Raw genomic sequence first — 24697 nt, forward strand, 5'->3', positions numbered from 1 at the left:
GAAGAGGAGAGAAGGAGATGTTAACACATCGTCTTGAGTGGTGCGTTTTGGTACAACTGACCAAAAAAAGAAGGGACTTTTTATTTCCCGGGAAGACTTGCAGATGTCCTAGGACATCTGCCTCAGACAGTGACAAGGAATCAAACTCAGGGCCGCCAGGTTCAGAGCACACTGCGCTAAACCACCATACCGGTCCACCCCACAATGCTATCCTACAATTGAATATTGGGCTCATAAAGCCAGGGTGTTGCCATTCCTCAGCAGCCTGTACGCACTGCAATTTCGACAATTCGGTATTGTACAGCCAGCGGTGATTCCCTTTACTTCATCAATTAACAAGGAAGGCATCATTACAGCCACACGTTCGGACTTCCACAGAGATGTATTGACCCAGGCCATCGTAAATGAAAAAAAAAGTCTCAATTCAAATGGTTTGCATGAAATGAGCAACGGAAATGAGTGAGATACCAGCCCGAGGCGAACTCTCCCATGGCTTAATTCGCCATGCGGAGAACTGACCGTGCAAACTGTCACTCCTTCGCCACCTTACGCTCACCCCGGCTGGCATGAGTGGCATTTTCAGAGTGGCACGAGGGGACGGACGGAGGGAGGCGGTGGGGTAAGTGTGCGTGACCGCTCGTCTCTTAGCATGGACGCTCGGAGCGGTAAGGTTTCAAGCAACAAGAGGAAGGGATATCTTGCATTTCCATAAGGCCGGGCTCTATATTTCCATGCATAACGCTGACATTTACATCTGAGGATGCCGGTATCTATGAATCTGCAAAACGTAATGGATCTCTTTTAAGTCTCAAGTCAAAAGGTCTGGATCTCCTCGCTCAAACAGATATGAAGCGCCGCTGCGGTGTAATGTATAAAGAGCATTATAATATCGTGATGCGTGATGCTGCCGCAGATATAACGGTGAGCACACTGGACTTGCAATACAGAGGTTGCCGGTTTGGTTCCATCCTGCGGCAAGGCGGTGGAACCATTGGGCGGGTTTCTTAAATATTCCTGCCTCTGTCCACGCATAAACCATCATGCAAACTCCAATCATCCTCGCGGCTGTTTTTGGGCAACCATCGAACAAAGACGGTCACCGCATCACGCGCTTTCAGATGTACTTTAGCGGTCGTCTGGAGCGCTCTTCCAACTGATATATGCATTTTGAAATAATCTCGAATAAAAACGAATTTCTGTAGAACTGCTCTATGTGTTTAGTTCGTTGTCCTTCTCCTGCACCTCCAATTAGCAAGGATGTGGCCATCGTGGAAGTATAGACCCAGTCAAATCTGGCCACCGTGGAAGCATAGACCCACTCAAATCTGACCACCGTGGAAGCATAGACCCACTCAAATCTGACCACCGTGGAAGTATAGACCCACTCAAATCTGACCACCGTGGAAGCATAGACCCACTCAAATCTGGCCACCGTGGAAGTATAGACCCACTCAAATCTGACCACCGTGGAAGTATAGACCCACTCAAATCTGGCCACCGTGGAAGTATAGACCCACTCAAATCTGACCACCGTGGAAGCATAGACCCACTCAAATCTGGCCACCGTGGAAGTATAGACCCACTCAAATCTGACCACCGTGGAAGCATAGACCCACTCAAATCTGGCCACCGTGGAAGTATAGACCCAGTCAAATCTGGCCACCGTGGAAGCATAGACCCACTCAAATCTGGCCACCGTGGAAGTATAGACCCACTCAAATCTGGCCACCGTGGAAGTATAGACCCACTCAAATCTGGCCACCGTGGAAGTATAGACCCACTCAAATCTGACCACCGTGGAAGTATAGACCCACTCAAATCTGACCACCGTGGAAGCATAGACCCACTCAAATCTGGCCACCGTGGAAGTATAGACCCACTCAAATCTGACCACCGTGGAAGTATAGACCCACTCAAATCTGGCCACCGTGGAAGCATAGACCCACTCAAATCTGACCACCGTGGAAGCATAGACCCACTCAAATCTGGCCACCGTGGAAGTATAGACCCACTCAAATCTGGCCACCGTGGAAGTATAGACCCACTCAAATCTGGCCACCGTGGAAGCATAGACCCACTCAAATCTGGCCACCGTGGAAGCATAGACCCACTCAAATCTGGCCACCGTGGAAGTATAGACCCACTCAAATCTGGCCACGTCAAGATGGGGTTCTCAATAAATCCTTCGAGTAGAGGCCCTTCTACCAGCAGTGGTGTGGTTGCGTAATTGCAGGGCTGCACCTTTAACCGTTTGATGTTACTATTCCATCATGTGGTTATTATTTTTTTTCTTCCAGAAGGCGAAACGTGCACTGCTTGTTATTTTTTTTTCCCGACCTTAAATCGTTTTAAGGTGTGCAATCAAGTGAGACGGCAGCATCGTCGGCCAGCATACATCTAACAGCAGCGCGAGAGCAAAAAAACAAAAAAAAACACAGTCTGCATTTACTTTGAACAAAGACAAACAAATGTCAATAATTTATTTATTTTTAAATTGGCCCTGTTCATTTTGTTTGTAGAGAAAAGATCACATTTGTTCGGCCCGCATCCTGCCACAATATAAATTCTGAAATACTGTGGGGCGTGATTCCGATGCACATCATTGTGACTGAGTGTTCAGATGCAGCAAGGACAGCTTAATGGACTCCTGGGGTAGCAAGAAGAGAAACAAAATCGTGATAATAATTGGGTTTGACATTAAACACAACTCAACCCAAGGGGTTTATATGCCTCCACGCCAAATGTTTGTGACAATAAGCGGAGGATGATACAAACCCAGGTCACATTACGTGTGCTCAAGCACACATAAATAAACTATATTCTACTTTATAAACAAACACAAAATGATATTCCACCTTTGCAATTACATGGCGTGTCGAGGCTTGAGCTTTGTCTTCTGCCTACCAGCATACATTATTTTTCATAAAGAACAAAATAAGAAAACAAATTAGGTTTTAAAAAATGCGATGCCCTCCTGCGATGGGCTTGTTACATTCCAATCTCTTGACAAAAAAAAGGAATGAAAAGTAACACCATTGGGTGCCACATTCGACACGACCAGCCAGAATTTTGGCACGTTTCAAATTCACAAATTTAATTTGGGAAACATCATACCCGACACACTGCAGTCTTGTAATATGCCTTGGATGGAAACCACATCACATTTACGGTGCACGTAAGCTGTATGCCAATCCACTATTGAATGAGGGCCTTTCTGCAAACTGTGTGGGTTGTTGTGGTTATTTGACCATGGGAGCATGGAAACTTTTTGTGGTTGTTGTTGCACTGCCCTAGGCTGGCTACCACGTATCCTCACAGCCTAAAACACCTGGAATGCATGGTGATCACCCATCCAGGAGCTGTCCAGGCTCAACTCCGCTTAGCTTCTGAGATCTGATGATAGTCACCACATTTATTAAAGATCAGACAAATAAACAAAAAGGTTAATTAATTAAAGTCTCTACCTACATTAAATGATCTGACAAATAACACTCATTGATTTAAAATGTTGATTGGGCTTTGTACAAACATTTACTAATAATAATGATGATGCTGAAAATAAACCCGTTTAGAGCATTGGCATAGTTGTTGGCGAGCGATATAAATGAAAGAGACCTGAGTGGGATTTCTATTCACAGCTAACATCACTGGTGAGCGATATTATGGACAACCTTGCAAATGAGATGTTCCATCTCTAGAGATGCTCCACTGACCAATGTGGTCAAGTCTGCTCAATCAACAATATGACATGGGAAGGCCTTCATCCAACAATTTATTGACAAAAACAAACTAATTGTAATTTTATTATTACGAGCATTTAATAAATAAAAAACAACAACAATACTAAGGATACATACAACCCAAATATATGGACATTTTAGTTTCAACAAGTAATTATTTATTGCATTTAGAAAACTTGCTAAAGAAAATGAAATAACCGTTTTTTTTCAAAGGCTACATATTTTTCTCAATGAAAGCTGTTAGTTCTCCGCACTGTGCCAGAACATTCTGATGCTCTTTGAATCTTGGATAGAAGCAAATGCCAAGGCCTTCAATTTAAAGTGATTCGGCTCCCTTCCATTGTTTGCCTTTGTTGAAGCATTCCTTTGTCAGATTCTGAGATTCTGGCTATCTCTGAGATGGAAGGAGAATTATCGTTTTTTTTACGTGAGACCGGAAGGCATGTTTTGTATTTTTTTCACATTGTTATTTCTAAGCAATGGAAAACATTATGTTCAAACCAAGATGCAATACTTGCAAAGAAAATAGACAACTTATTACACTGTTAAACACTTGTTACAGACGGAATATGCTTTTTTGTAAGAAAAATAATCACTGCTGTCCTATTACAATGTCTCTCAAAAGCAGACTTGCTCATGCTGGTAAAGCAGAAAAGTAAAAAGCAAAGTCAAAGTGATTTCATGATGATGATGTTAGTACTCACCTCCCGTGTCCTGCCCTTAGCCAGTGGTGAAGATTCCACTTTCCTACGGTAGAAGCGAATCTATCCATAGGGCAACCACCGTCACCTTCCCCACAAATTAGTACCGATTTTATCGACCACAGATGAATGATGGGCTGGAAAAAAGAGTGTGTGTTTACACCCTAAAACAAGTTACATATATGTCAGAATCAGAATGTGTTTATTCAGGATGAATCCCATGAGCTGTAAAGCTCTTTTCAAAAGTTATCCAGTAAGGGCAGGTCAGGACGTTACAACAACAGACAATACAAAACACAATAGGAGTGCATATAGGAAAGGTAAACAAATTACAAAAAATATATATACAAATAAAACGAAACGATTTTTTTCTTACCCGTTTAAGCCCAATGAGCTATTAGCTTATTTTGCAGAAGCGACTTGGCCACACATGATAGCTCAATGAAGTGGCTTTTCATGTGTAAATGTATATAAACGCTATTAACATATATTACATGCAAAGCATTAAGTGTTCCCCTTTTGCCCCGCAAAATTTTAATTTGGGCGACCTCTGTCTGTCTTGCCTATGGCTCATTATCGCAAAATTACCCACGGGATGCCTCTGTGGGTGGCCACGCATTACACAGGCCCGATATGCCCCCTCTGAAAATCCTGACCAGGAGTCACGCGGTACCCACCGCTGCCGGGTTAATATACACGTTGAACATTCTCGTCCCGGCCTGCCCTTCAGCCGTGCCCTTTGTGCTCTTCACCGTGTGCCTCTTTATTCCATCAACCTTGGAATATGCCACTGGTGACCCCCAACACCAGACACCAAACACAGACGGGGCAGGGGGCGGTGTGGTGACCACCTCCCCCCCCAAAACCACGCCACCCCATCTCACCCCCCATCGTGCATGGCCCAGTGGCTTTTCAAAAGCCACGCGTGCGATGCGGAGCGATGGTACGGCGTCAAAATGATTTGAGAACAAGCCACTGCAATCAATGTTTTGGCGACCGAATGATTAAAGGTGTGACGCGGTGCGTCGATTCGTCGATCGAATACGGATTCTTTCCCGCTCGTGATAACGCGCAGAGAAACGCGAGTGTGTAAGACATTCTCCTATCGGTTTTTTTTATCCGTACAGAGAAAAATACATCCGAAAGGCTGTTGATATCCTTTTACAAGCTAACACGTGCGAATGCGCAATGTCTGTCAAGAACAAGATACCAGACTGAAATGTTACTCTTCCCCCAACCCTTAATGGCTTTTCTGCTCCGCTATAATCCCACAAAAATTAGTTTTTAATCTTTACGTTGTCAGTTCCAATCACATTTTAAGTTAATTAAGCTGAGAAATAAGTATGCACGTCCACAGCAAAGTCATAGGGCCCTGTCTTAGCAGAGATAATAATTTTCCAATTCATCAGTGAGTTTGAGCCACTCGTGATGGAAGAGCAGCAATTACTTTGTTGGAAGAAAAAAAAGTCTTATCTCATTCCGAGCCATGCATATCACAGACCCACAGACAACCCACCCCACTCCCTGTCACATTACAGCTAATCACTGCGGGGCCAAAGATGCAGCCGCTTATGGCTGATGTTTGCAAAATGTGAAAATCCCACACGTGTTTTTTTTTCCTCTGCACACTGCGGGTTTGTTGTCGCGGTTGTCGAACGAAAACCGAGGGCTGCCAAGGACCAGAGGACGTAGGATACAGACGTCAAATTTGCCGACTTGCAAAGCCACGAGTGATGGGGACCTTTGTTTAACACGGAGTAGTAGTGGGGCTTTTGCGACCAATATTATCTATAATATCGTTTTTTTTTGCTTGGGTTAGATCACGTAAATATAAAGTGTGTCGATTTAAAGCTTTCGTGACTGCAGGGATTCATCTTCTTGGTTCTTTCGGTAAAGTCACGTAGAAGGGAAATAATAAAATAATAAAAATTAAACATAATAAAATAATTTTAGATTAAAATAATAAAAGTAATAATAATACAATTATTTATTATTATTTAATTATGCTTTATTTTTATTATTTTATTATTTCCCTTCTACGTGACTTTACCGAAAGAACCAAGAAGATATAAGTGTGTCGTTAAATCCGCCACTGCCCGACACAGCCAATTAGTAAGGTTTGTCACGTGAACAAAACGTGCCAATTCGTTACCAGTTCAGCACCCGGTGTGTTGGAGAGTAAACTCTGGCTGTCGCCTGATGAGGCTGGTTGTAAATACCGGCGAAACGAAGTACTCGAATTTTAAATGTTGTGGGTTTACCCTTCAACACACTAGTGTGCTTAACTAGTAACACATTGACATGTTTTTTTTTACATGACGAACCTTACTAATTGCTTCGTGTGTTTCATTTGTTGTCTTTCCCCCGCACCTCCAATTAGCGCTGTTGACTACCTACGGTGCGAAAGAAATGCAACATACATAAGTACATGTACAAGCACACTCTTGCACACATTTACACACACTAGCACAGACGGTATTGGCCCTGGACGCGAAAGAAGTTCAACGTACATACATATATGGTCAAGCTCATTAGACCTTGGGTAGGAGCACTGCTCCGTGTTGTTCAAAGTCATAACCCTCCTCCCGCCGGCTTCTCACCCGACCAGCCACCCTTGGGAACTAATCGGCAGCGAACACAACCGCATTGAGCATTTCCACGGGTGGCAAGGGGCGCGTACATGAACACTCCGGCTGTAAACCATCGCGCCCCGCTTGGTTTACGTTTGTGGCCGCCGATCCGCATTTCCGCACGGGCAGTTACCGGGAGATGCTTGTTCCGGTCAACGTTCAAAAGTGTGCGCCCGTCAACGCGTGATCCATGTACGTGCCGCCCACGCACGGGCGTGTTGCGAGAGTCTCAAGGCGGAAATATCTTATCGAATTTGCGCGTTCCCCCCCGTGCTGCCCTTTGTTTTTTTGTTTTTTTACCAATCTCTATTCATCATTCACTTGCTTTACCTTTGGTGGCGGGGGCAGCTTCTCATACATCAATGACCCTGCCAGCATAATGTTTTGAAACATTTTTTGTTGTTCTCTTACGAGGTTCCCTACTGTCCATCGCCACCTAATTTGACCGGAGCGATTCGAAAAGATAGACGTTCGAGACCGCACTGCCCGCTGTAATGCGCTCATTAGTTTTCCTCCACGTCGCTTGTTTTCCCCCCACTTATCTTCATAAGCGCTCTGATATTCAACCACCAGCCTGGGCTCTGGCCAGATACATCAAAGTTGATATAATCACTGGCACGGGCGCGTGGCGCTTGCCGCTCGCCCCGGCTTTTTCTCTCATTAAAAAACTTTTTTTAAACAGCCTGTGCTTTAAATTCGTCGGGGAGAGAGGGGGGGGGGTCGGAGTATAGAGAGGGAAGAGGAGGTGATAGAGGAGGAAGTAGAAGTGATAGAGGAAGAGGAGGTGATAGAAGATAAGGAGGAGGTGGTAGAAGATAATGAGGAGGTGGTAGAGGAGGAAGAGGAAGCGGCGATCGTGCGTCGAAGGCTCCGCCATACGGCCATCCGGCTGTCGTGCACGCGATGCCATCTCCGGCGGAGATTGCCGGTTTAGGATCTTGCATCACAGGGCACCGCGGTGGTGAGATGTTAACTACCTCGCATGGTATATAGGAGGTCGTGGGTTCGATCCCGAACCGGACGCCTGTATATTTGGAGTTCGTGTGTGTGTGTCTCTCTCTCTCCCCTTGGTCGCGTGGATTTTTCTCCGAGTCCTGCAGCTTTTTCCCCTTCACGTTGAGAATGGACGTGCGTTTCGAATATATTTGGCTGTTTCAAATTCGCACGTGGTAAACCACTTCGCTTAGGCTATCATCTGTGGCCAGGTCGCTTCTTAAAAGAAAAGAGAGCTAAATAGCTCAGTGGGCCTTACCTGGTTATAATAACAAAAAAATAGTTACGCTCAAATTTCGATTTAAAGCTTTCGTGACTGCAGGGATTCTTCTTCTTGGTTCTTTCGGTAAAGTCACGTAGAAGGGAAGTAATAAAATAATAAAAATAAAACATAATAAAATAATTCTCACGACGTTTCGGCCACAACGCGAGCAGCCGTCCTCAGGTGAAGACCAGGTCTGTCGGGGAGACAGTGTCTGAGGACGGCTGCTTGCGTCGTGGCCGAAACGTCGTGAGAATTATTTTAATTATGTTTTATTTTTATTATTTTATTACTTCCCTTCTACGTGACTTTACCGAAAGAACCAAGAAGATAGTTAGGCTCAGTTTAAGAGGGTGGAAAGAGAAATTCATCGAGCCAGGAAGGAGTCTACAGCAAGGGGCATCACTCGCCAAGGGGCTTACGCGAGCTGCGGCATTATTAAGACGCGGCAGCGCGGCGTGTGGACAAACCGTGCGGGGCTTTGCTGCGGGCGAATGATCAAAAAGAATGACGGAAGGGTAGCAAAGGATGGAAGAGAAGAAAGACGTGTTTTTATTTTTCACCCTTCATCAATGCCATCTGGACCCCTGCTCCAAAGTCCTTTGGCAGGAACAAAGGGTCACGATGCTTTTTATGTATTCACTTATTTATTTATCTGCATGCTGGTGGAGGTTTTGTTGTTGTTGTATGTCTCTGCCCCCACTCCCACTCTCTCTCTCTCTCTGTGGCTCATGCTCAAGCTGAAGCGAGAGATTCATTTAATGGGGAGCGTGTCGCCCTGCCCATCTGGTCAAAGTGAATTTCACAGAGGGCCAGCCCCGGTTGAGGCCAAAGTAATTAATGGAATGAGCGAGCAACGTTTACTGCTTATTAATCGAATTATGCTGGCCCGATGATGATGCTGGCACTCTGCAAGGGTGTAACGTTGTAGGAATGTAGGGCGTTCTGTAATTTTTTTGACCGGATGTGTAAACCCCCTCACAAAAATGCTAATGAATGGTAATAAAAAAAAACGTTATGAAGATTACCACTCCGTGTAGCCTCGTAGACTGTTCGGGGCGAGCAATGTTAGCGAGGGCCTATTCATTCAGCTCACATGGCGCATGAGGGATAAGGGGCCGTCCATAAATGACGTCACGCGATTTTAGACGATTTTTGACACCCCCCCCCCTCGTCACACGGCGTGACAAAAAGTCAGACCCTCCCTCAAATATGACGTCATAAAGCTCTCCCCCCCCCCCCCCAAAACCATATTTCCATTTAAAAAATAAAACATGTTTCAAATCGCTTTAAACTATTGTCATTGTAGTGCGTATTTAATGTGGCGCTGCACTCTGATGTTGTAGGAGAACACATTTATTAAAAAAGTCTATTTAGTTAAGTACAACGTGGTGTCTATATGTATTTAAAGTTGCGCATTTTGATGTGACGTCACATTTCTCACCCCCCCCCCCCTCGTCACACATAGTCACAAATGTCTGACCCCCCCCCCCTCCAGGTGGGTGACGTCATTTATGGACGGCCCCTAAGCATGACTACCAGCACTGTGCCCGACCACCAGAAATGATTGCTTGTCTTGTTTGTTGTGTTTCCTTTGTATCGTTTATCTCGCACACTGCTGCCATGTGTTCTGTCAATTCCCTACTGCTTGTATGCAGTATGCTGAAGGTTACATTTTCAAATAATTTTCCTGTCGTCACCAGCTAGAGTCAATCCACTGCCGGATTAATTCTATAATTTTCACGTGATATTTAGAACTTTCAAAAAAGATACATTTCGATGCACGAATTTTTTCGTGTTATGTTGAGCAAAACATGTTTTGTTATTATTCTGAATTAGTCACATGCGCTTTTCCGTATGGGTGTCAGCTGATTCATTTTGAGCTGTAATCTACCGAACGGGATGCTTCTATGGCGGTGTTAATGGTTAGCACTCTGGATTCAACTGACGAGGTCTCTGGTTATATCTACCCGTTCCGATATCAGGAAGCCACTGGAGCTAAGCACTTTTAAATTTAGATTGAAAACCCATTTGTTTAGAACAACTTTGTGTGTTTAGTTTGTTGTCCTTCCCCCGCACCTCCGATTAGCCACGGTTGGCTACGTACGGCGCGAAAGAAGTTCAACATACATCAAAAAAAAATACAGAGATCCCCCATATATCCTTAACAAGTGCTGTTAGCGAGCACCTATGAAGGCCGGCATGGCACAGGAAGGGGTGGGTGGCCAGCACCACTCCCGTCCGCCTTTGTCTCCCCAGTGACGATGTTTACACATCGCACTAGGTCCTCATTTGAGGCTGAGTCGACCTAGGGAAAGCCCAGGACCGGTCCATACAGTACATACATCAACATACATACGTACATGTACAAGCGTGAAGATCTCCGTTGACCCTAATGCAGGTGTGGCAGATTAAGAAACACTGCAGTAAATAATACGCCTTCAATTACTTCAATGGGACACACCTGGCGCGGGAGAGACTAACCACACGCACGCCGCCTTCATCTTGATGTGTAAGCAAGGGGTGAGACGCGTGCACACATCTACACACACCTTGATGAAAGCGTGATGGTAGACGTGGCAAATCCCGATGCAATCACTCTTGTTCGTTCCTTTCCACGGTGACATTCTTGACGAATGAACGATCGACAAGGCAGCGCGTATAAAGAGTTCAACACGAGGAAGCGTGCTCGAAATTGCATTGAATCGCGAGGATTACAAGACTAATATCCATTTAATGGCGTCATTAAGACTGCGAATCCCTCTTGTTTTACTGCATCAAAACTACACCACCACTTCCAATCACCCAATTATTCATTTCATGTTGTTATCATGCTATGTACAATGTTACAATTGCTGCAAAGCGCCTTGGTAAAGGCGCTGATGTATATCATCATTAAGATGAGATGGGAATAAAAGTGAGCGGGCCTTGTGAAGGACTCATAGCTGTAAGTCCGATGATCTGAAGAGTGGCAGCCAGGGAACAGAAAATGCGTCCGGAGCGAACGGACGCCCACTGAGCGGATGGAGCGATTGAACCCAATGGTTTTATGTCACAAGATTGCGACAGATGGTGGCGGCTCGGGGAAGGATCTACATCCAGCAGTGGATTGACCAAGGCTAGTTATGCCGATTACACAGTAAAAAAATTGCATCACGTTTGACGCACTGCGCTGTTAATTTGGAGGTCTACGTTCGAATCCCGGCTACAGGCGACATCACTTTGGGTAGTTGTATCTGCACCAGTCCTGGGCCCCTCGCCCTTCGTGAACCCGCACAGACCCACGAGGTGCAGTAGGGTCAACCAGCCCTCAAGGCTGACATGGGGAAGAGGCCATTCGGCTACAGCAGCTTGGCAAAATGCGGTATCCATTATGAATATATAAATAAACACATACATACATTCATATATGAATGCACATACTGGATGCATTTATTTAAACATTCATATATGCATGCAGCAGTACTTACATGACCAAGTACACGTACCCTGCTGTCGCACGAATTAGGAATTGTGTTAACTTTTCCAACTGTCAGGAATACAACTTTTTTTTGTACTGCATGTGTGTTAATTATAATCAAAGGCCTATCAGTACTTAAAACTTTCGTGACTGTAGGAATTCATACTTTTGGTTCTTTCGGTAAAGTCTCTACCCTCCCCCTTTCTCTCCCCCTGTCTCTGCCCTCTTCCTCCTCCCATTGTCTAACACACTTGGACTGCGCCCTCGCCTTTAGCTCCACCTCTATCTCTACCCCCTTCTCTCTCTCCCTGTCTCTGACCCCTCCCCCCCCCCATTGTCTAACGCACTCCATTGTCTAAAGCACGACTTGTGCCCCCGCTCTCTCTCCCCCTATCTCTACCCCCCCTCTTCATTCTCCCCCTGTCTCTGACCCCTCCCCCTGTCTCTGACCCCTCCCTCCCCCCATTGGTCGCCTACATTTGCGCTGGCTGCCCCACCCATGCACTTTGATAGCCCTGAAAAGCAGTTGCATTTGGAGGCATGCCCCCATTTTTCTCTCCGCTTGTGTTGCGATCGAAACGACATGGTTTTTTGCTTTCATTATTTTCTATTTATTATTTTTCTTTTTATTAAGAATATAGGCTTATCGATATTTTAAGTAATTAAAAGTCTGTGAAACAGTAAGATCAACAAATTGACGTTCATTTGTGAGCCAGTTAAATGTTTTATAGAAATGTGCGGAAGGCGCTCATTCCTCACATGTTTACTAGTTGAGCTTTGAGAAAATTATCAAAATTGGTTTTAACTTCCAACAATTAAGTGCCATAATCATCAATGCTTCTATCACGCCACCTGAGAAAATCAGCATCTATTTAAGAGGGCCGTTCACACGCGAGTCAATTTTCAAACTTAAATTGTCTCCCTCCTGCAGTCAGTCAGAGTAAGACGCTCATCTCTACCGACAGCCACAAACCAATGGTGGAAATTCCACATTCCCATGGCCGGATGCCGCCTGTAATTCCACATTCTCCTAGACATATGCCAACATTTAATTTGTCTATTTGCTGAAGCTGCTTCACCGTATCATAGAATTTGTACTTGATCATGAGTATTGTACTGACCGTACACTCACCAAACTATTTTCCAACCCACTGACACCATGACCACCGATATTGTCGAGAAGAACCACATTGATGGGCCGTGTGATTTGGGGTCAGCTGTTTTGGCCCCTGCTCAATGCCCTATGACTTGAGGTCATCGGCATTCACAGCGGTGCAGAGGTGGTGGACCTCACCCAAATGCCTTCTCCACATTGCCCAATTGTTACAATTCAGACCTGAACACAGCTGTAAAAGAATAAAATATTCCCTCAGACTCTCATTTCTGCTGTCACAGACTCGGTCATTCCACATTATTTATTTCCAACAAAGTTTTCAAAGCAATTCATATGTCAGACAAAACCCACCCCCCTACTCCCTGTCATATTACAGCTTATCACTGCAGGGCCTACGACGAGGCATATGGCTGATGTTTGCACACTGTGAAAATCTCACGTTTCCCCGCACACTGTGTTTGGACTGAGTCAATCCTCCAAAGAGGATTTGAATATATGCGACCACCTCTCTAATATAAATTAATACGTTCCTACAGCCGCCTTTTACTGAAACCGAACATTTTACGTGGGAAAAAAACAAAAGAGCTTCCAAATGCCGTTACTTGCATCTCGTTATGGTTCTGTGCATCAACTTGCTCACACGCGGTCAGTCACTTCCGTGTCACAACAGTATTTCAACTTCTTGGTTCTTTCGGTAAAGTCGCGTAGAAGGGAAATAATAAAATAATAAAAATAAAAGATAATAAAATAATTTTCACGACGTTTCGGAGGCAACACAAGCTTTCGTCTTCAGGTGGAACCGTCATTTTATTATTTCCCTTCTACGTGACTTTACCGAAAGAACCAAGAAGATTAATCCCTGCAGTCACAAAAGCTTTAAATTTAAAGTATTTCAACTCTCATGGTTACCATTCTAATGAGCTTCACTACGACCACTACACCCATGTTATGGAGCAGACCGATTGTTTTTCGTCTCATCCCATGCTGCTTCCAACCTCCACAGTGCAGGTCGCAGCATTCCTCCCCCTGATTCTTCTTCTCCAATTGTCTCTTTTTCCCAAGTTGCTTCATAATAATAATGACTTCACTTCTTTACAACTGCTTTTTGTGTTTAGTTTGTCTTGCTTCCCCTACACCTCCGATTAGCACGGCTGGCTACATACGGTGCGACGGAAGTTCAACAAACATTCATAGATTGCCCGATTCATTCAACACTTTCATACATCTTCTTGGTTATTTCGGTAAAGTCACGTAGAAGGGTAATTATAAAATAATAAAAATAAAACATAATGTTTTATTTTAAAAACATATTATGTTTTATTTTTAAAACATAATGTTGTATTTTATTATTTTATTATTTTCCTTCTACGTGACTTTACCTAAAGAACCAATAATATGAATCCCTGCAGTCACTAAAACTTTAAATAGAAAATAAAAATGCATACATCTATTAAACCATCACTAGTGTTGTTTGTTGCTGGCTACTTGGCATGTTGGGCCAATGGGCCTGTGCTCCGTAACCATGATGATAACAGAGGAGAGAGAGGGAGAGAAAGAAAAAAAATAGCACAACCAACCCCCAACAAATTAAAACGACTACGAGAAACAACCGGGCAAATCAATCACGGCGGATGGGAACACGACCGACCGAGAGATTCCTCGACGAATGGGAAACGCGACTCCGCTCACCGGTCTCGGGGTCACAGAGGTGCTCGCAGGGGCTGAGGGTCCGCTCGGCGCAGGGGTCGCGCACCCACGGGATCGACTCGTTGGCGCCCTGCCGGTACAGCACCACCTTGGCCGGGTTGAGCCAGTCCGACACGTCCAGGTGGGCACCCTCGGACAGCACGAACACGCTGCCTGCGCCGCGGCAGACGGAGGACAGGGAGCGGTCGGTGTTTTGTTTCTGGCATTCGTTGCTGTTGCTGTTGTTCGTTCGTTTGCTTGTCGATCTGATCGTCCTGGTGAGGGTCGCGGTGGCAGCATGTTGAGTAGGGCGCTCCAGATCTCCCTTTCCCTGGTGACAGACTCCAGCACTACACTACTATACACTACACTATACACTACACTATACACTACACTATACACTACTACACTACTATACACTACACTAAACACTACTATACACTACACTATACACTACACTATACACTACACTATACACTACTATACACTACACTATACACTACGACACTACAATACACTACACTAGACACTACTATACACTACACTATACACTACTACACTATACACTACTATACACTACACTATACACTACTATACACTAGTATACACTACACTATACACTAGTATACACTACACTATAAACTACTATACACTACACTATACACTAGTATACACTAGTATACACTACACCATACACTACTATACACTACACTATAAACTACTATACACTACCCTGTACACTACTATACACAGACTCTAGCTCTTCCTGGGGAATTTCCAGGCGTTCCCAGGCCAGCCGAGCGACACAGTCCCGCCAGTGTGTCCTGGGTCCATCACAAACAAACATTTTCTATTGAGCAGGTAAAGCCCCACCGAGCTATATCACTCTTTTTCAGAAGCGACCTGGCCACAGGTGATTGCTCAACGAAGTGGCTTATCACGTGGAAATATACAGCAGCCACGTACTCTAAACGTATGTTTCTAAATGTGGAGGGAAAAACCGGAGGACCTGGAGAAAAGTCTACGTGACCACGGGGAAAACAAGCAAACTCCAAATATACAGCAGGCGTCAGGGTCGGGATCTAAACCACGACCTCCCGTATACAAGGCGAGGTAGTTAACATCTCGCCACTGCGGTGCCCCACATCGCAACTCTCTGTAAATGCCGCCCATGCTAGCCGCGGTGAGTGTAGTTGGCGACGAAGGGTATGTACGTACGTGTGTATGCCGAACTTCTTTCGCACCATACATCGCCACCCTTGCTCATCGGCAAGGTCATACTTATTATTAAAATCACCTTGCATCCCCGGCAAGGTAATAACAATAATAATAATAAATTGGACTGATACAGCGTTGCCCCATAGAGCGGAGCCTTTGACCTCGGAGAGCAAAGGAGCTCTCGATGGAACGTAGGGGGCAAAGCAATTCGTGAAGGGAGTGTGGTGCGCGTGAAAGTAAGACGAAGGCTTTTTAACGCCACGTCAGACACAGTCGTCTGCATGATGTCCAGACGTTTGGCACCTTCACGTGCTGCGCATTTAATTTCGCAAAAAAAAACACGCAATGTCCATTGCACGGGCGGAAGTTGAAAAGGGCACCCTGCCTGCAGAGGCGCTTGCTCACGAACACGACTGGCGGAAGGGCTTCCGCTTAGCGGGGGCCTCCTGGACCTCTTCCACGCTGCACAGGCATCTTGGAAGAGGTGGGAGCATACCCCCACTTTACCCCACCGCACACGGAGCCGGCCGATCGATCGACTGTTGCGAAGCCATTTGAACTGCTCGGGCCGACGCTGGTTGAGGGTTTCGAAAACGTTTCCCAGTGTTTTCGTGACTGCAGGGATTCATCTTCTTGGTTCTTTCGGTAAAGTCACGTAGAATGGAAATAATGCGTAGGAGGTTTGGCGGGAGGTTTAAACTCCTACGCATTTCACAATTAGTACTAATCGCATATCTGCATTTCCCATAAATATGCTAAAATTCCTCTTGATATGCAAATTCTTTTGTCAAGGCGCTCTTCCCCCTCCATCCCAGCTTAAATAGATGCTCCAAGCCTGGGGTGTGTCATTCAGACTCTGTCTTCTCGACAGACCTGTTCTTCACCTGAGGACGGCTGCTTGCGTTGTGGCCGAAACGTCGTGAGAATTATTTTATGATGTTTTATTTTTATTATTTTATTATTTCCATTCTACGTGACTTTACCGAAAGAACCAAGAAGATGTTTCCCAGTGTCTCTGCTGCGAACGTGGGGAAATCGAATCGAACTGGCGACCTCTGTGCTGCAAGTCCCAGTGCGCTAGGCAGTGCACAACGGCAGCATCTCTACCCCCGATCCGTTGCATGCCCAACAAACAGTAAAGAGTTTTTTTTCACTTTATTTTAATTATTTTTTTTCTATCTACGTGATTTTACCGAAAGAACCAAAGAATATTGGTTTTTTTGAGAAGCGCATATGAAAAAGTTGCCTAAAACAAACGTCGCCTTTACTTTCCAGCGCTGTCGTTGTGTATAAACTATGTAATACATTAGGGTATTGACTTCACCAGACATCGTAATGAAAAATCAGGGAGCAAGCATGAGCCTGCATGTAACTTTTCATATTTTTCATTGCGAAAAAAAAATCACAATTCTAGCCCCAAATATTTAGAGCACTGGGCGACCTAATGACACCTCCCCTAGGCCACGCAGTCAACACGCTATGAAGAAGTAGCACGCGGATTAAACAACACGGAAACTCGTACATCATCCTGTGTTCCATTAACACATCTCGCATGCAGAGCAGACATCACATTTGCACACAAATACATCGGCGCCCATTTACACCCGGCCGCCCAACACACGCGCACGTTCCTCGTGGTTTATTTTCTGCTTCCGGTTATTTTCACCGATGGTGGCTTTCGCCAGACCAACTTTTTGATTCCTTTTTTTTAATCCAAACAATGGCCCCGAACCCCCACAAAGGCTCACGCCGTGGCGCATTTGTCACCTGGTCCACCTGGGCACGTGCGCAAATTGAACGCGGGTGTGCTTGTCGCACGCGCGCGTGGATACGCGAGCGTGCCTGAGCATGGTAAGTCTGCAATGCCACTCCGTCTGGTCTGCGTGGGTCGGGTCAGCGTTTGGAGCAAGAAGAGGGAGGGTGGGTGGTTGGGAGGGCGGGGGCGGGAACAGCTTATTATAAAAAACTAATTATATCTTGAACGGCGAGGTCGGCATTCCTTTGGAAGAGACATCACCTCCGATGAGCACGGTTGTCTATGCACGGTGCGAAAGAAGACAAAAGACAAAAATTCCCCGTATAGCCTTAACAAACTGTTGGGGCAAGTGTGGTTAGCGAGGGGGTGGGTGGCCAGCACCACGCTGGGTCGTCTTTGTCTCCCGAGTGGCGATGTTCACACACCGCACCAGGTACTAATTTGAGGCTGAGTCGACCTAGCCGAGGCCCAGGACCGGTTCAGATAATCATCACTGTTGCCGACCATGAGCGGGAATCAAACTCGTGCTCGTGGTGCAGTGTGCTAACCGCTGCACAACCGCTCCCCATGTATGTATGTACGTTGACCTTCTTTCAACGTACAGACACATACACAGGTCACCTGATGGCTCCGTTGTCTGGCGACTCCCCCTTCGAGTGCTCAGCCTCAATTTCCACAGTCGCGACCGACGTTGTGAAATCGCCTTAATTGGCCGACCGAGCTCGACAATCGAAGTTGGACAGCCGGAGGGAGAGCATGGGTGCGTCGTCGCCGTGCGACGAGCAGCCCGCGGCCGCGTTAGTGAACCACGTTTGCTGGACGGTTTCATTAGGCGACAGCCGCGGAAGTTTGGGTTCCCACCAAACGTCCTCGGAGGTGGTGACCTCACTCAAAACGTCTGGAGCTGCAACGTTTAAATTCGACGATTCAGAGCCGTGCGCACGCAGTTGCTACGCTGAGTGAGAGCAATCTTAGTTTGTTGTGTTAATCGCTATTCATCTTCTTGGAAATAATAAAATAAGAAGATGAATCCCTGCAGTCACGAAAGCTTTAAATCGAAATTGAATCGCTATTGTTGAGTCTAAATGAGCGTGTGGAGTGACAATTACAGTCTGTTCGTGAATCTGAGCCAACACGCGGATTGTGGTTAGAGCCGGTTATGTCACAGATAAACAAAACGGTACCTATTTTAGTCACCATCGCTCCTCTATCGCTCCGGCCATGGTTATAGTTCCCGTGAACCTCACCCTATGATTCGTCCACCGGTGTCTAATCTACATCATCTACACTGTGTTCAACAACCACACCGTGGGTCAAATTGCTTCTCGGGTCCGCTTCTTCCCCCACCCTGTTCAACCTTGGAGCTCTTACATAGCCTCGCTCAATTCGAGAAACGCGTTCACTCTCACCTGCCTCAACCCTGACAGTGCTGTTTGTTGCTGGCCAACTCGGGGGTGTTGGCCCTTTCGATGCCTGTGCTCAGCAGCTGCGTGTTTAGTCAAGAAAAAAAAAGATCAGCAGGCGCTACGCGAAATTGTCACATCGCACGAGCGTCAGAGATGGCGACAGCTCGGGGAGGGTTGGGGATGTCACGATTGGGGAGGAAGTGTCGGTCCATGTGCGGTGCAGCGCACGCACGCACGTACGCACGCACGCGTCGCGGGCGATCGTACCGTCGGCCACGAACTGCTCGGGGACGTGCAGCGTGACGCGCACGGTGAGCGGGCAGGCGAGGTGCACGCCGCACACCATGGCCACGGCGCACGTCGTCACGCTCAGCAGGGCCAGCGTCGTCTTGCCAACGGGACTCCGGGGAGAGCCTGAGAGCGGAGGGGGGAACGGAGGCGAGAGACGGGCGGGGGGGGGGGTTAGCGGGGAGGAGGGGGATCATGGGGAAGTACGCGGCGGGGGAGATGGGGAAATTATTACTTCTACTTTTATTCAATTCTGATTTAATTGAGGCTGGCGTACAGATGCCGTGTGCCCACCGGATGCGGCCACCCCCCCCCCCACCGCCCCCCTTAGGGAGGAGGAGAGGCATTGTAACCTAGAGACCGAATCCATCGTGCCTGCAAGCTGGTCCCTTGACAGCAGGGGTTGTGTAACGTGGTCTGAGAGGATCTTTCTGCCAGCAGAGGTGGCAGCAATATCCCTCCCCATGCGTGTTTTTGTAACATTTTAATAAAAATGAAAGGAAAATGTTCAGCCCCGCAATTGTGCGATGGCCTCCACTGGAGAGAGCTTCGAGAGAGAGGGTACTTTTGGCCTACTCTTCCATGCTGTGTAACTGCATTACATTGCTGAGAGAGCAGAAGCGGGGGGGGGGGGCAGATTTAATATACTCGCACCGTCATAGTTTCGACTGCCGTCCCAAGCGATCGAATGAAACCGGTGACTTCTGGACTTCCAGCCATTACACTTACGGCAAAATAACAGCGTTCTCATAAATAAAGAAAAAAACCCACCCTAATTGTTCATTTCACAGAACTGAATCATGTCTTGTTACTGCCGCCTCAAGTGCATTTATTTTCAATTGTGATGGTTAATGGTGCAGTGGGGTGTTTCATGCCTGGATCTTCCAAAGCCACAAGTTCCCCCCACTGGGGACTGAGACTCTTACAGCTGGCAGCGCAACCACGACCGTCACCTTCATCGTCATCGTGGGGACATTGTCTTATCAACTGCTGGATGGAGGCAACCCCACGCCTTGCCAATCCGCCTACCACCCGGCTCCCACACGTGAAGCGATTTCGTCGCTCCATCTCCGTCCGGGCTCTCGAACATTGCTTGCCCATCGGCCATCATCGCCGTCCGGCGATGCGCTCCTACCCAAGCTCATTCACCGCTCAATCGCCAGGCTCCTGCTGCAGCTCAAACGATTCGGTGCCTGGGCTTCAGCGTGAGCGCAGCGGAAAGGTGTGGAGGCCGTGGAGACGCTAGCGACAATGGGGAGGTTTCGAAGTCGTACTTTTTCATGATTTCGTAAAAGTCTCGTGCCGCATGAATGCGACGCACACGTTCTCTGAAAGCAATGTTTGCTCAACGTGCACAATGCACGTGAGGATATTTTAGATGTCACGTGCAACTACATTCAATTGTTACAGAAGGAGGAATGCTTTAAAGTTTATCGCGCTGGCAGTGATTAATTTTGGCTTGGGGAGGCTATTCTCTTAAAGTTGAATGATTATTGTTTTAAATAAAGAGACAAAATAATCGTATGAAACCACGAGTAAGTCGAGAGTAGAGAATTGCTACAAGAAACAATAGACTATGTTAAGATTTGTCAAGAAGTACCACATTTAATTGCAGAAGCACGAGTTTCCAATTACACCACGTAATAAATTAGCTAAAACCACGAGCGAAAATACGTTAGGTAAGAAGTCATATATAATGAGACGAATATGCTAAACAAAACATCGAGTTCACGCAACTCTGCGGAGAAATTCGATCCATATTTCGTTGCTTCATCGTCACGATCGTCATCAGCCACGATCCATTTTGCTTGCTCGCTGCTGCGCAGGAACCGATCCCATCACTCCATCTCTGTGTACCGCCGTTGCCCCAGGTACATTCCCACATTTGGATACCGTTCCATCGCCGGGCTCGTCCCATCTGATGTGTTCTGCCCATGCCCACTTTTCTAAACAGGCAATGCGTCATCTCCGACATACTGCTACAGGAGAGTCCCTCTTAACGACGGTGATTGGTTCCACGAAACCGGTCGATAAGTGCTTTTGCTCATTAAGCGAGCGAGTGTAGGAAATGCACGTTAAAGGCTAAATTCGTTCCAGTAGCATCGAAAGTTTGCCTTTTTCACCACAAAAAAACGTACTTTATAGTATTAAAAAATGGATATAAATACTTAAAGATACTAACAAGATTATAAACACATAATATTAAAAGAAACATGGTTAATCAAAACATACATTCATAGTTACTGTACCTACAACAGTACCGTCTTCAATGGGGGGAATGGTCGGTAAGCGAAAACATTGGGCTCTAAGGAAACCCTTCGTTAATCGATTAGTCGTTAACATTAAGAGGGGTTCTACTATACACTACTATACACTACATAATACACTACACTACTACACTACATGATACACTACTATACACTACACTACTAAACACTACACGATACACTACACTACTATACACTACACTACTATACACTACACTATACACTACACTACTATACACTACACTACTATACACTACACGATACACTACACTACTATACACTACTATACACTACACGATACACTACACGACTATACACTGCACATTGGGCTCTATGGAAGCCCTTCGTTAAGCGATTAATCGTTAACAGGGGTGGTCGTTAAGAGGGGTTCTACTATACACCACACTACTATACACTACACTATACACTACACGATACACTACACTATACACTACACTATGCACTACACTATACACTACGCTATACACTACACTACTATACACTACACTACTATACACTAAACTATACACCACACTATACACTACACTACTATATACTACACTATACACTACACTATACACTACACGACTATACACTACACGATACACTACACGACTATGCACTACACGATACACTACACTATACACTACACTATACACTACGCTATACACTACACTACTATACACTAAACTATACACTACACTACTATACACTAGACTATACACTACACTATACACGACACTACTATACACTACACGATACAATACACGACTATACACTACACTATACACTACACTAGTATACACTACACTACTATACACTACACTATACACTGCACATTGGGCTCTATGGACGCTCTTCATTAAGCGATTAGTCGTTAACAGGGGTGGTCGTTAAGAGGGGTTCTACTGCACTCTCTCTCACACACTCTCCCCTATCCTCCTGATCCACGTGTTCCAGTTTATTCGTGTAATTCCAAGGATCCACCACCATGTACTTCTTTGTAACAATTTTCAGGTTACGTCAGTTCATGCTTCTGATCCGTGCTTCGTGGCTGATATATGCACCGATTAAAGTGTTTTCTGTTCACGAGTAACGGTCTGTTGCTTTTCAATGGCAAAAATAAAAAAAACCAAGGGTCTTCATAAAAAATATACAAAACCATTTCCAAAGAAGGAAACCGCTTCAATGAAATGCATTACACAGAGCTTCAGAATGTAAATTGAATTACAAAGAAGTTAAAATAATACCGCATTACTTAATGACTACCAAAAGAAATGGCCATATTATAGCATTAAGAGAATGTAGCCAGCTCCAACACATTACTGCAGTAATAACTCACCGTGCCGAACAACCGTGGGAAAGGTTTCTGTGAAATGTAAAAAAAAAAGAAAAAAAGATTTGCCTTCTGCCCGACTGAGGATGGAAATAAAGATTTCATTTAGCTCTCCAATGCGCTGTTGAGTTTACCTCGCCTTTGGTGGAAGCAGCGAAACGTCGGACATCGTGCCGATAGAAACGCGTGGCTACAATCGCCCCCCCCGCCACCACGCGCAAAATAAACCAGCGCAAACCGCGAAAAAAATGTTTAAAAAATCGCAGAAAAAACTTTTTCATTCGACGATGAAAAGACAAAACAGCTCATCTCAAACGACACCAGAAACCAAAAAAAATATTGGGGCAACCTCGGCTTTTCCTGCGTCCGCGGTGCTGCTCAGTATAAAACGCCAGCTGCGTCTCGTCATCCGCATCTGTCCCGGAGTCCTCCCCACCACGTGAAAGACTGGTGCCTCCTTCACGCACGCACGCATTCACACACACACACACGCGCGCGCGCATGCACAAAGACAAAGACTATGATCCCCTGTAGAGCCAGGCAGACTGTTGGGGCAAGTGCTGTTAGCGAGCACCTATGAAAGCGAGCACGGCGCGCGAGGGAGCGATGGGGCCAGAACCATACTTGGCCATCTTTGACTCCCCGGTACTGATACACAGCCTGCTAGCTCGTCATTTAAGGCTGATTTAACCGAGTGGATGCATTTTTAGACACCACCTGTCACCTAACTTGATCAATCTCAAATCACCAGGTCTCAAATTGAGGTCGATAAATCATCTCAGGTTGCTGAATCCACAGCATGAAGCATGGACAACTTTAACACCACCCAAGACAGACAAAGATCCCCCGTATAACCTTAACAGACTGTTGAGGCAAGTGATGTTAGCGGGCATCTATAAATGCAGGCACGGCACATGAAGGGGTCGGTGGCCAAACCTTGCCTGGTTGCCTTTGTCACCCCAGTGGTGAATGTTCACACACCGCACCACATACTCAATTGAGTCGACCTAGGGGAGGCCCATGATCAGTTCAAATAATCTCAAATGTTATTGGTCGTGAGCGGGAATTGAACTCGGGTCACCGAGTTCACATCGCAGTGCGCTAGCCACTGTGCCACCGCTCCCCAAAGACAAAGATCCCCCATGTAACCTTAATAGACTGTAGCAGCAAGTGCAGTAAGCGAGAACCTATGAAGACCGGCACGGCACACGAGGGGGTAAGTGGCCAGCACCACGCCTGCCCACCTTTGTCTCCCTAATGGCGATGTTTACACACCGCACCAGATACTCATTTGAGGCCGAGTCGACCTAGTCGAAGCCCAGGACCAGTTCAGATATTCGTCACCGATGTTGGCCGTGAGCGGGGAATCAAACTCGGGTCGCCGGGTTCATAGTGCGGCGCGCTAACTGCTACACCACCGCCCCCGCAACACAGACACACTCGCCCACACACAAAGACACACGGCAAAGGCTTCTTCTTAAAGCTTTGCCACGCAACGGTGCACAGCGCCTGTTTGCAGGAGGATTGGCGTAATGAGCGGCCACTGTGCAACCCTCCACCGGGGGACAGGTGCTTAGCTTTTTCAGAGCAAAGAGTGCGCTGCACCGACTACACCAACACAATGCAGTTGTATATACTATTACACTACTACTATATTATACCACGACTATACTATGTCACAATTATATTTTTGTATGTTACCACTCTACTTTTGTTTTTATTTTACCAGGTAAGACCCACTGAGCTGTATAGCTCTTTCTCAGAAGCGACCTGGCCACAAATGATAGCTCAACGAAGTGGCTTATCACGTGGACATTTATAGCAGCTAAAATAATACTCT

The 24697-nt window shown here is 46.1% G+C and overlaps 1 protein-coding gene across 3 annotated transcripts in view; it reads right to left on the bottom strand.

The window, feature by feature from the left end:
- Positions 1-24697, bottom strand: part of LOC144948497 (astrotactin-2-like) — a 469552-nt gene that overhangs the window by 310817 nt on the left and 134038 nt on the right. For 2 of the 3 annotated variants that reach the window (XM_078878013.1, XM_078878015.1), the window contains 3 exons: positions 23207-23314; positions 19234-19380; positions 14590-14760 (listed from right to left, as the gene is read on the bottom strand). In XM_078878013.1, coding sequence (XP_078734139.1) covers positions 14590-14760; positions 19234-19380; positions 23207-23314 — 426 coding nt within the window. The remainder of the gene's footprint in view (positions 1-14589; positions 14761-19233; positions 19381-23206; positions 23315-24697) is intronic. The other variant, XM_078878014.1, reaches the window with a different exon arrangement.

The sequence above is a fragment of the Lampetra fluviatilis genome, chromosome 49 (assembly GCF_964198595.1).
Source record: "Lampetra fluviatilis chromosome 49, kcLamFluv1.1, whole genome shotgun sequence".
Classification (NCBI taxonomy): Eukaryota; Metazoa; Chordata; class Hyperoartia; order Petromyzontiformes; family Petromyzontidae; genus Lampetra; species Lampetra fluviatilis.